The 12,578-nt window shown below is 46.6% G+C and overlaps 1 protein-coding gene and 1 long non-coding RNA gene across 5 annotated transcripts in view; one reads left to right on the forward strand and one right to left on the reverse strand.

Annotated features, from left to right (window-relative positions):
* The window catches only part of LOC146178322 (S-adenosylhomocysteine hydrolase-like protein 1), a 266,939-nt gene that overhangs the window by 219,515 nt on the left and 34,846 nt on the right, over positions 1-12,578 (reverse strand). Inside the window, exons 1-2 of one of the 4 annotated variants that reach the window (XM_084578135.1) lie at positions 8,314-8,329; positions 6,528-6,983 (exon numbers count right to left, since the gene is read on the reverse strand). The exons of 2 other annotated variants lie outside the window; for them this stretch is intronic. In XM_084578135.1, the coding sequence (XP_084434261.1) occupies positions 6,528-6,743 (216 nt within the window). In that variant the 5' untranslated portion in view covers positions 6,744-6,983; positions 8,314-8,329. Of the gene's footprint in view, positions 1-6,527; positions 6,984-8,313; positions 8,330-12,578 lie in introns of those variants that run through there. One more of the 4 variants, XM_084578134.1, reaches the window with a different exon arrangement.
* The window catches only part of LOC146178323 (uncharacterized), a 64,018-nt gene that overhangs the window by 29,084 nt on the left and 22,356 nt on the right, over positions 1-12,578 (forward strand). The window lies entirely within an intron of this gene.

Raw genomic sequence — 12,578 nt, forward strand, 5'->3', positions numbered from 1 at the left:
GAAGGAAGGGCCTATACTGAGAGATGTGAGCCGGTGAGCAGCGGAGCGTGGATTACAAAGGCCGGGTTTTCCGGCAGCCCCTCCGACGTCGCTGTTTCGGCAAATGCTGCGAGAGATCGCAACGCTCCCGCAAGCGATAGTCGCTACGGACTCGCGCAAGCGTTCGTATAGGGTCAGGGACGCTTCGTATTTCACGCATAGCTTGCAACTGCCCGTTAAATTGATTGCTCTAAACCTCGTCCTCTCTGCTTCTACGGATTTCTCTCCGACACTGACGTCGCTCTGTAGTGCTTACCCGCTACTGAGAAGGCAACCAACTCAACAATTGAATTTGTTAGTCATCTCCAGGCGCACAACCCATCTCCAAGTCAGTATGGATTTCAGAAGGTAAAATCGACACTTTTATATGTAAGGGTTAAGCTAGGCGCGAATGCAGAAATCCAGATGCACACAAGGCCCACTTTTAGAGACTACTAAAGTGTTCTTATAATCAGACGATATTGTCGACCATAACCCCTGAGTGCTCATTGGAGGGTCAAATTCTAAAGTTAAAGCTCAGCTATTTTGGTCATTTGATGAGAAGAGAGGAGTCGCTGGAAAAAGATTTGATGATGGGAAAGGTTGAGGGTCGCCGGAGAAGGGGTAAGCAGCGAGCGCGATGGTTAGATGGCATCCTCGAGGCGCTGCAGATGAAGTTATGTGATGTTAGGAAGATAGTGAGAGACCGGAAAGCGTGGCGTGACATGGTCCATAGGGTCACGAAGAGTCGGACACGACTGAACGACTAGAGACTCAACTGAAAGAGTTCTTATATCACGATACTTCTTATAAAATTACCATTTCACGGTATTAGACGCATTCCATTTCCTTTGCTCCATAGCTGACAGATCGCCATCAGTTCGTATTTGTGAACAAAATAACCTGAGACACGCAACGCATAAGATTTTGCGCCCCAGAAATATATCTTGGAGCCAGTTTTGTTTCTTTTGTAGGAATTCATGGTATTGCTTCTACACCACATACACTAAATATTGTTTTCGGCGCAAACGATATGAGCCCCTTCTCGTCTCGCGAACACTCGTCTCCATATCGTAACACCAATTTTTTTCCTTGCTTACCTGTGCGTATGGCTGAAATTGACTATCAAAACATGCACTGTTTTTCCAGCAACAATTTGCTGTTAATTATGCGAAACATAGCCTTCAAATTTCATTTCCTCCAGAGGGTTACTGAACATAAGCTTCTAGGTGTAACTTTTCATGAAAATGTTTGCTGGACATCCCACGTAAACTATGTAAGGAATAACTTAGCGCACAACATAGGCATGTTAAATAGTTTCGTGCTTAACTTCCTGTAAACCTTAAGCGCCAACTTTATTTTAGCGTACTTCACACCACCAGAACGCGATATTATTTACTCGTATGGAGCGTGACAACCAAAACCAATATCGATAGCCTTCACCTAATGCAGAAAAGGGTGTTCGATTTACTAAAACCTTATCAAAACCTATTTGCACTTTAGCCTATTTCAAACAAAACGGAATGCTAGCTATAGGATGTGTTAGAACTCATCTGTGAATTTCGAGCTTACCACGAACGTTTGTTCTCTACATATACATATACTGGACCCACATATTTTCGAAGACACGTTTATTTTGGAAAAATTAAGATCGCGATCAACTTCTGCACACAATTACTATCATAGCAAGTACCCGACCTTTTAAACCGCCACCCTCCATTAACTGAAATAATGAAAATGCATCCAATCCTGCCAGGTTTTCGAGAACGATCAAATATATTTTCTGTCTATTCAATGAGTCAACTTTGGCTTTCATACAGCGAAGGTATAATTCAGATATTTCATTCTGTCGGTATCTGAGGTTAAGGTTATTTTTATTCTGGATGCACTTTTTCTTTTTTCGCATGAAGTAAAAGTGTAATTATATGTTTTTGCTGTTCGAGTGAGCGAAAAAAAAAAGCATTACTTTCGTGCTGCTTATGTTGTGACACCCGTGTGGTGCCAGGTGATTATAGTTAGGGAATTTATGCCTCCCCTTTTGCCGCGGCACCATAGCAATGCTGCATTGTATTGACAAAACAGGAATAAACTCAAGTTCTCATCGATGTACATGTAACTGAACATCGACAGTTCCGCAGCTTTTTAACGATAGTCTGAGAAGAACAATACGTTTGGCAAACGTGGAACAGCTCTGTCATGGCGCCGAGGTTTAAGACTAGTGTAGTAGGCTAACATTTGACTAAGACCCGCTAACTCCTGTGAACTTCATTTACGCGCGTCGCTCGTCAGGAAAGTCCGAAATATCCGACGTGAAGTGTTGTCGGCAGAGACTAAGCAAGACTTCACCGGCAAAGCTGCAACACAAATCAATATCTCGAAAAGGAGAGTTCAGTGTTGGGCTACAGCTTTATCTGTTTGTAGAGGAGAACGCGACTCAGAAAAAGAAAATAAGGAGGCGGGGTGATAGATGCATGACGGCTCTTCAGCCGTCTAATTAATCTGTGATCGTGTACGACTCAATAGCCAGTATATAGGAACTTCATACTTCGTTCGGGAGCGCACCAAACCTTGGCGCTGTGTGACAGGAACTTCAAAAAGTATCAGACCAAGTTGCGCGCAACTGAAGCTTGTTCGCTTCAAGGACAAAACCAAAACCGCATGGAATGATAAAGTGCTCAGGCAAGCGTTCAACGCTGCTAACAATCACCTGTAGCTATCACCATGAATAGTGTTCCATGGGAATTGCTTGTGTTGCTTGAATACACTGTTTTTCGCTCCGTACCCCGAACTACTCCAAGCTGGTGCTTAACTTACGGAGATGCGGGCCTGCAGCCTTGACGGCCCGACGTTGGCAGCAATATCGCCGATTGAGCGGGCAACAACCACGACATCACCGGCGCTGCTTTCCTGAGACCAGCCAGCGGGACCCTCGACGGGCATCAAGTCCGTCCGGAACCAACGTTGCCGTAAGAACAGGGACATGGTGGTGTCAACGCCGCGTCAGTCGATAGCGCTCGACTACGACGAATACTGTCGCGGGGTCGCTAGGCCGCTAAGGAAAACGGCAGGAGAATACCATCGCATCGCGCACGCCACACACAAGTTCTCAGCCGTCGTGGCAGAGCGCACAGAAAAAGTCAAGCCAAGACGACATCACGACGTCCTACTGCAGTTGAACGACCCCCTTTCCAGTCACGTGAGCATGTGCTGCAAGAATGTCGTCATAACTCCAGGCCTTTTCTTCGATATGCAACTGTGTACGGAACACGGCACGATAAGCTTCCTCATATCAATCCAAGAACGCCACGGACGTCAAAACTGCGTTCGAAGTCCCGGTGGGATACACATCCTGCTAGAATCCAGTGCCTCCGCAGCTATGATTCCCGAAATTCGAGAGTTCAGTTTACGGTACAAAAAAAATAAATAAATAAATAAATAAAAATAAAAACCTACGCCATGTTCACTACGGCCAATAATGTTCACTGCCAACCGTATTCCACAAGAATGGCATGAGGCCCCTCTCGATGTTCCTTCACCAGCCTTGCGCAGGAATCGGCAATAAGCGGTCTCAAGTCTCCACGACGCCCCAGCGACGCACTACTCCGACCAAGTCGACACTCGCCAGGTGCGGGCCAAGACACGGGACACAGTCGAGCCACGTCTGCACAGGCGACTGCCAGTGTCGAGGGGGAAGACGGGGCCAGCAGGCGTGACAGCCCGTGTTGTTTCTGCTTTGTCCGTCCGCAGCTTGTCTTGCGGGGAGGGGGGCCCAGCGATCCGTTTCTGCGGTGGCCGCACGCTTTCCTCGCCTAGCTCACGCGTCACCACGACACGAAAGACACGGCCGACATGCGCAACGCACGCCATCGCAGCAGCGCTTGCAAGGCGCTGTAACGGTGAAGAAGAGCACCGTCTTCGCTCAAGTGAAAACGAAAGCCCTGCAGCCAGCCCATAACTGAGACCCAGGAACATTCACATTATATCTCCGTTTTGTTTGTTTGTTTGTTTGTTTGTTTGTTTGTTTGTTTGTTTGTTTGTTTGTTTGTTTGTTTGTTTGTTTGTTTGTTTGTTTGTTTGTTTGTTTGTTTGTTTGTTTGTTTCGCTCTTCTAACTTATGCTCACTGGACCGATGCATCGCGTTCCTTATTATTTATAACTTGGGCAACGGAAAAGTAAGTGCCAAAATGATGTCAGTTGGTCAGCCCCTAACTAAGAATAACGGAATTCTGTGTCTGGTACTACACCGTCAGGTTAGAAGCTTGTGAGACAACGCTCGGGATTTGTTTTCGCCAATATTGGTGACCTTTAACGTGCAAGACGATTTGATCACAAGGGAGTTTCCGTGAGTTTCGCATTTAAAGAAATGCTGCCGTATCTCGACAGAGAAACAAAGCTGCACGGTACAATTTCTAGCACCACAATATATTACTGCCACAGAGGATAGCACTGGATACCGCGCTTAACGGAAGTACGGTAACGTAACGTAGGACTTAACTTGTTTTGCCGCATTTGCGATTAATAGTGAAACCGCTCAAAAAAAAAAAAAAAAAACTGAAAATTCCCATTTCGATTACAATGCGTTTCAACATTCCTCATGCAGCACTGCAGCGGAAAAGCCTGAAGTAGGCTGGTATTATTTAAGAATCGCTATACATTTTTATTTTCATTCCTTAATCAACATTTCCGATCAATCCCAGCTATACAACCAAGCTTGCCCCAATGGTTTGCCAGAATGTAAACTTTCCTCCAAACTAGGATCGTGATAATTGCTCTTAACACTGTTTCCAAATGAATTTTAAAATCTGGCGATTTAGTGCTTGCTCCACCTGCAAGGGCGTAATAGCTTATAAATAAGAAAGTTATCCTAACAGGAATTCCTTCTAGTCCATATAGATCGAGAGTTTAGTAAAATCTGACAAACAAAGTGCACGTCTTCGACAAGATGCCACTCAAATTTGCACAAATAGTGCTCTAAAGAAAGTATATGTGGGTTCCATCGCGCCGACAAGTATCCTAATATCCGCCCTGTTCATAGTCGTTTTCCTCAACCAGCTTACGACGCCATTTCTGACGTATTCGTCCATCTTCGTTCTATTGCTACTCATGACCACAGTAAAAAAATTTCTTATTTTCGCGTTAATGCGCCCCGTGTGGAATGTTGCCCTGCTCAAAGCTAGCGCTCCTATCGTAAATTAGCAAAAACAAAAAACAAAAAAAAAAAACAGAAGGGGGAAGGGGGAAGGGGGGGGGGGGGGTGACCACTGTCTTCTTAACGTGCTCCGAAAGTAAACAGCTGCCACTTACAACACAATTAATGACACTGGATTTAATTAGCTGTAGCGAGGCGCCCAAAACTGAAACACTTGAAAGTAAAAGCTCTTTTCGTGACATGTTCTTTCAGTTTCATGCGAAGTAGACATGTTTTCAGATGTTTTTCTTTGTCTCGAGGCGAAAGAAACTATATGCAAACAATGCCTCTGTGGGAGCAACATTTTCAGATATTTTGAAATTTCAAGCGGTCATACCATGCGCGCGGTTTGGATACACGTTCTATACACTAGAGCCATCCACATATTTCTTAAGCGCGAAATCTAGAAATCGTTTTTTTATCAATTTTAACCAGCATTATGCCCTCTTAGGAAACGGCAATTCCCTGGTATAAATGCTTTACTTATGTGCCGCTTTCAAGTTGCAGATGTGGTACAGCGTCCACTAGTTAATTCGATTTACCATTGCAAGGTGCGCCGCCGTTTACCCAGCGTACTTTCATCTGCGTTGCATTAACTTAATTCGTGTTTCTATAACCTGAGCACCTTGACTATAAAGAATGTCAGAATCGCGGTAGCGTACGCCGACTAAAATGCCCCGAATAAAGAGCGCTGTTCAACGCATACAAGCTGCGTTACCAATGCGATACAAAAATTACCAATAGGAAAGAGAAGGAATGTATTACGGACATTTTATGCTCTATCACAGTTTTCCCGACCTACAAAAAAAAAAAAAAAAAAAAGAAAAAACAGACCGCAACGCAATCACAGTTTAGTTTCGCGAATTGGTTATTCTACCGCAATCGAAGTGCCGAAATGCTGCCGCACTAGCTCTCAGGCATTCCAACACGAACAAAGGTATCTGCGCCGATACAGCGCTACCCCATGAGGCAGACGCTCATCCACGAGCATCTCAAGAGCACACGTACTCAGCAGGAGGCGTCGTCCTAAAACCAGTTGCTCGCAGGGGGTTTCTCAAACGAGCCACACAAATCCATAAACCGACAAACACGTAGGTGTTCGATAAAAGAACTTGCGGAAAGTAATGCCGCCTATTCTATTTACTGCAGGCCGTCTAGTATATCGTTCAAAATATATATATATATATATATATATATATATATATATATATATATATATATATATATATATATATATATATATATATATATATATATATATATATATATATATATATATATATATATATATTATAAACACCGTCCTCGTCTATAGACTTACGCTCAGACACTGGGCGCAGAGGCCCTTGCGAGGCTTTGTGTTGTCCCTGTTGACCAAGATGCTCACGGGCTGCTTGGGCACCACGTCCGGGGCACCCGGAGCCTTCAGTATCACGTCTGGCGCCACCGTCACCTGCCAATTCCTCTTCCAGTTGACACACGACACTTGGCTGTACGGCATGTCAGCCAGCACGCGTTTCACCTGCAGCATAGGCATCACCCTGGTGCTGCTCTGGTGCCACGGCGATCACAAGCACGACTGGTGGCACACTGCCGAGGTCATCGACTCACCAATCACACAAAACACACGCGTCTGGTTCCTCGTCGCCTTGTCCACTGAGGCACGCTGAGAAATCTTCACACCGCTGTAGTGGAAGTACCACAAGGTACGCCGTTTCACTGACAGAACAGTCTTCAGACTCTTGTGCAGAGAAGAGACGGCCTTCGGAAAGATCCGCTGTTCAAAAGCACAGAAAAAGAAGGCAATTCGGGAATCTTGCCAAAACACTTGCTCCTTCCCCAAATACCTGCCTACCTAGCTACCTACTAAACCACCGCAGTCTGCCGACGCGGAAGCGTCAAATGCCCTCAGTCACGACAGACGTGTCTTCCTCGGGCTTATTGAAGAGTCGACGCGGAGTTCCTTTCAGAAAACAGGACAAGACAGCTTCAACAAGGTCACTTGATTTGTCGAGCATCGTACATGCACCACGAATCCTTCGCAAAACGACATAATAAATAAATAAATACTCCGAGTAATTCCAATCCAATTCCACAACCACAGATGTGACAAGTCGAACGCACTCACAGGTTGGCGCGGAGCACAAGCAGTCGCACACTGAAGTTCTTCGTTACGTAATCCTAGCAGCTTCAACAAAGATGAAAAGCTCGACAAGCTAAATGAACCACACGCCGAGGTGCGTTTAAAACTCTGCACGATTTTTTCGCAACAGAAAACTGGTACGCGAAAGAATATGGAAGGTTATGTATCCCTCAAAACGCTGAAGACGCACGAACACCGTGCAAAGCGCGCGACCAAAATGCCCCGCACCAACTATTCCGTCGCCCCTGCGCACAGCGAAAGGACACCGAGCTATTCCCGAGAAGAAAAAAAAAAATAAAACGGAAAGGAAACGAACGACAAACAGAAAGCACACGGAAGGAGAACTGCCGGAAGGGCTTTGGTTACCTGCCCAGCCCCTCTCGCGCCAAAGCGGACAGGGGTGGTGGGAGGTAGGAAACAAACAAACACCTGTCGCCGCAAAAGAATATATAGTGGAACGGTATACGAACGCCTGAAAAGAATTGGTTTCGAAGGTCGTTCATTGGCTAGGCAAGGCGGCAGCTTTCTATCTATATAACGGCTGTAACGACCGAACCCACTCAACGACGCTGACTTCCAGAAACAGATACGGAGAGAGTCGAAGACAAATTGAGCGCGTCGCTCGCTTCTCAGAAGGGAGAGTTATGAAACGAAAGCAAACAGGTGGGAAATTCCGAAGCTCAATTTCCCCCGCTTACACCTCCTCTGCAGGGCTGTTAATTATCGGCACGAGGCAGTGAAAGGAGAATAAAAAACCGATCCAATAAAAGAACATAAAAAGTAGTTAAAACGCAGGAGAAAGCGGTGCCAAAACGGACGACTTCTCAAAACGAAAGCGATAAACTTTGGTACGAGGAGAAAATTAGAAACTCGTGCGCGTGCACAAACACTACGAAGCGTCTCACCAACAAGCTGTTGTGTAGAAGGAGAGAGAGCGCCTAAAAAAAATACAAATAAAACTCACTCGCGGCGCAACGATTTCCAGAACCGGCGGCAACGCGGGAAACCTCCTCTCGCTGCTGTCGTCGCCGCTACTGCCGCTACTGTACCACCACCGCTGCGGCGGGCGAAAAACCACGTGAGCGGCCTCTTCGTCGTCACCGTCGTCGCACTAGCTGAACAAGCTGCTCAGCAGCCACCGGCTTTGTCCCTACCTTTCTGCTTTTTTTTTTTTTTTCTCTCTCGGTAAACGCTTTCGCATTCAAATTGCAAGACCGACCACCGGATTGCGTCCGTCGAGTACGATGGTACGACGCCTCTCCCTCACTCTTTCCCACCTCTCCGCCTCTACGATAACGAGGGCCGCCCAGACGTGGAAGAGGTCGTACGAAGATGCCCGCGCGTACGGGGCAAACAAAACAAGACAATGCTTTCTCTTGCCCCTCCCTCTCTCTCTCACTCTGATTCAGGGAAGAACTAGAAAGTTGCGCAAATCGCTCGCGGCTTAGCTTTCAAGGCTGCGGCCTTCCCTCCTATATATAATACTATATCCCAACTACTGAAGAAATGAAAGGAAAAAAAGAAAACTATATATCTATCGGTCACTGGTCATGAACTGAACGTTTCTTGGAATCCTCGAACAGCACTTCTCCTGACTATCGGTTATAGCTACCCAGCCTTTTGGCGAACTTCACGAACGGGATAAGACAAAAGTTGCAGTTTGATCTTCCCTTGTCTGCGCACTTAGTTTGGAAAGCGTTATATAAGCCTCCTGTACGACTACGTCAAGGGCATTGCACAAATGACGTCGAAAAAAAAAAAGGAAAACAGAAATCGAAGAATAGGAAACGGAACGTGTGAACCGGCTGTAGATAAGCGGTCAGAGCCAGCAACTCTTTCTGCCCTTTCCTATGCAAGTCTTGTAGGTGTGAAAAGGCTTATACTGCACTGCTCTTTCTTTCTCTCTCTCAAACCGTAGCACAATGTACAGGTAAAAAAGGAAAAATAATATATAAACTTGAGGGCCACGGCAACAACACGGCTGTTATCAGTATTCGCGCTGCCTGTGGACTTTCTGGGCGTTCCGTTCCCTCCCACTGTCGGTTAGGCTGTCGAGAGAGAAACAGCGAGCTTTCTTGTCCCACTCTCTCTCTCCTCCCTCCGCATTCAACAACCCTGTAATCCTTTGAACGCACGTGCCCCGCAGGCGGCAATTAACCGAGACGACGACGACAATCTGTGACCCTAATGACGGGACGACAAAACGACGACAAAGTGTCGCTCTTTTTCGCTCGCGCTTTAGGATAACACGAGGAAGTATACGGCCACGGGAACGTCACGCAGCCCGCGTATTTTTCCGAGAACTTTGTACTCGTCACAACGTCGCGCTCTTTGAGCGTCAGCTGAAGCTGCGTGTTGATCGATAATTTGCTACGGTAGATTTACTATTCATACCGTCAACAACGAAAGCGAAAAGCCATGCATTTCTCTTGGAACTGGGATATGAAAGTGTATCGAATTAAATGAAGACCGGTTTGCTATCATAAGCAATGTCTCAATAAGTCTTGAAAAGCTTAGAAAGCATCTATTATCTGTAACCCTGCTCTCGGAATCTATTTAATGACCCACAGAGTAAGCAGAATGTCCTCTAAACAGCGATGAAGGAGTCGTCACGGCAAAACGGGAACGCCTCTTCAAGAGCAAGCCAAGTTTATTACAATATATTAAAATTACCCAGTGCGCGGGCTCCTTTTAAACCCGGGCAAAGTGAATAGAAGATCACCTGAATGTCATTCACAACCCTGCGGAAGCTTTTGACGGCCTAAAAGTACCATGGCTTCCCAAATGAGAGAATATACAAGCGAAGCGACAATGGAAAGCATATAACCTACCGCAAAAGCTTAATCTTAGCAACCGCCCTTTCGGACAGCACCGCGGGTTTACAAATGTGTTTCAGTTTATTTCCTTCAGGACTGCTTCCGAAACCGCTCCTTTCCTCTACCCGCGTAGCCAGCAAGCACGCAGCGTACCTATGTCCAGTGAAGCCACAAGGGGTATGTTGGCCTGGAAAGACGGAACTGGAGAAGCCGTCAAAGCGGTCACAACAGGAGCCAAGTACTAAAACAAGTCAAGGCAAGTTTTTCGACAGAAACTGCACAGCTTTTTTTTTTTTGTTCGTAAACGCGACATCCAGTAGGTCACATGACGACCACCAGGTCACGTGACCTTAACTGCACAGCTTTTTTTTTTGTTCGTAAACGCGACATCCAGTAGGTCACATGACGACCACCAGGTCACGTGACCTTGACAGTGGTCACGAGGAGTCCGAGGGCTCCTATTTATACACGTATCGCCCCTCTAGCACCCTCTACTTCCACGCCACACTGACGTCAACTCAAAGATCTCCTCTTCGGCGGTCCTGGGCTTCGCGAATGCAAGAAATGGACGAAGCTTCGCGGGGTGTAAGACGAAAGAAAAATCACAAGATGCAATGTGCGTCTATATCGAATGGTTCGCGGTCAGATCCCTCTTCAATGTTCACTCAGCAGGCAGAATTGATGTAAGTCGCGTAATCACCAAGACGCATAATCCTCAACGGGTGAATGACCCAAGCATGAAACAAAACACGATGCAGTCAGGTCTGCACAAACGCCTCCTTTCGCGCAACCAAACGAAAGGCGCACAGACGGATTTCATACGCCTTCTCAGAAGAGGCTTTATACATAGAAAAGCACAGTGAGGAAGCGACACGTCTCGTTGAAGACACGAGAATGAGCGAGTGCTCAGGTGAGCTAGCCGCCAGTTTCTCATACACACCCACACAACCCTACAGGTCGGCGTGTATCGAATAGGGTATGCAAACAACGAACCAAAACAATAAAAAAAATGCCCAGTTACGAAAAGGAGCGTCGCGTTGGAAGCACAGAGAGGAGAGAAAAACAAAACCAAGATTTTCACAACGAAGCTGATGATACAGTGTACATCCCCGTGGTGCTGGTGGACATAAGAGACGCCGTGCAAAAGAAGGAAAGAGAGAAGGGAAATGCGTACAAGATGACAAATGAAGAGACGTACGCAATACTTCTTTCCTTCTCCCAACAGAGTGAAGAGAGTGAATAATACTTTTTTTGTGTGTTCCTGGGGACTGGGCGCAAGGTCGACGCTAGCGGGACAATTACGTGCACTCGGCGCCTGCCTCTCTCCCTTCTACCCTCTCTCCCAGGGGCCCTTGTATTATATCTATCCACGTCAGCCAGTCATGCGAAGTCCTGGCGGCAAATTGCACGATTGCGCACGCCAGGCCGGCGTGGATTTATCCGCCCCCACAACTAGATAGATGATCACTCAATCGAGCCACAGCTCCTCCCTCTCGTGTTTGCTTCAAACCAGAGAAACACGGAAGACATAACACACTGCACACACAAGCGCGCATAGACGGCGCAGTATAACCAATGCACTTCTGGTGCGCTGCTGTATTATACAGGCTTAGGAGTGGCTGCTAGAATTAGTACTGGGTGGTAATTCAACGGGCGGTTTATATAATACCCTGGCGGAGTTCCGATGCAGCTCCTCAGAACGAATGAACACGCCGGACTTACGAAATCGGCCGAGGCCTGCAATTCTGCAGAAAAATGTAAGGATAGTCTTGTGAGCTCCCAATTCGTGGGTTCGGAGGGAACAATCTAGAGACGCTGAGTAACTTTCTGAGTCAGCCTTTTCTTTCTACAGTCATTCTGGCGCGAAATAAATGAATGGGAGCTGGCTGACTCAAGGGGCTTGGCGGAAGCGATTCCCCAAGACACACTCTTATAATGGTCGAGTCCAATGCGCCACTTATCCTCAAGCCTTCCTCATGCGGCGCCTCACACGCACTTCTGGAAGAGGCTTTGCTTAATCGGGGTGTCCGAACGTATCAACGACGAAGAAGATTACGAGACAACCAACAAAAAGCAGTGGTTTCCACTGGAACAGCAGACACGATATTCAGAGATAAAATCGCTCGACCCTCGGTCCAACAGGAGGTCGCTGAAGTTTGCCAGTGAATTCAGAGATAGTATCTGTTAAAATCGGTTAAAGAATCAGGGAGAGTATCTAGTTAGAAATGCGTCAATTGCAACTATTTCGAATGACGCTATAAGATAGCGCGACTCCTACCGTCCGATGAGATCAGTAAATGTTCACGCGCGTTAAACAGCCCAGCGTTATGCTCGAAGAGCCGAGGACTCACCTGGAAAACAACCCTTCAGAAACAGCGCCCGTCAGAACGAACCGAACATAACGTATATAACA

Source organism: Amblyomma maculatum, chromosome 9 (assembly GCF_055883805.1).
Source record: "Amblyomma maculatum isolate TAMU_Amacu chromosome 9, ASM5588380v1, whole genome shotgun sequence".
Lineage (NCBI taxonomy): Eukaryota > Metazoa > Arthropoda > Arachnida > Ixodida > Ixodidae > Amblyomma > Amblyomma maculatum.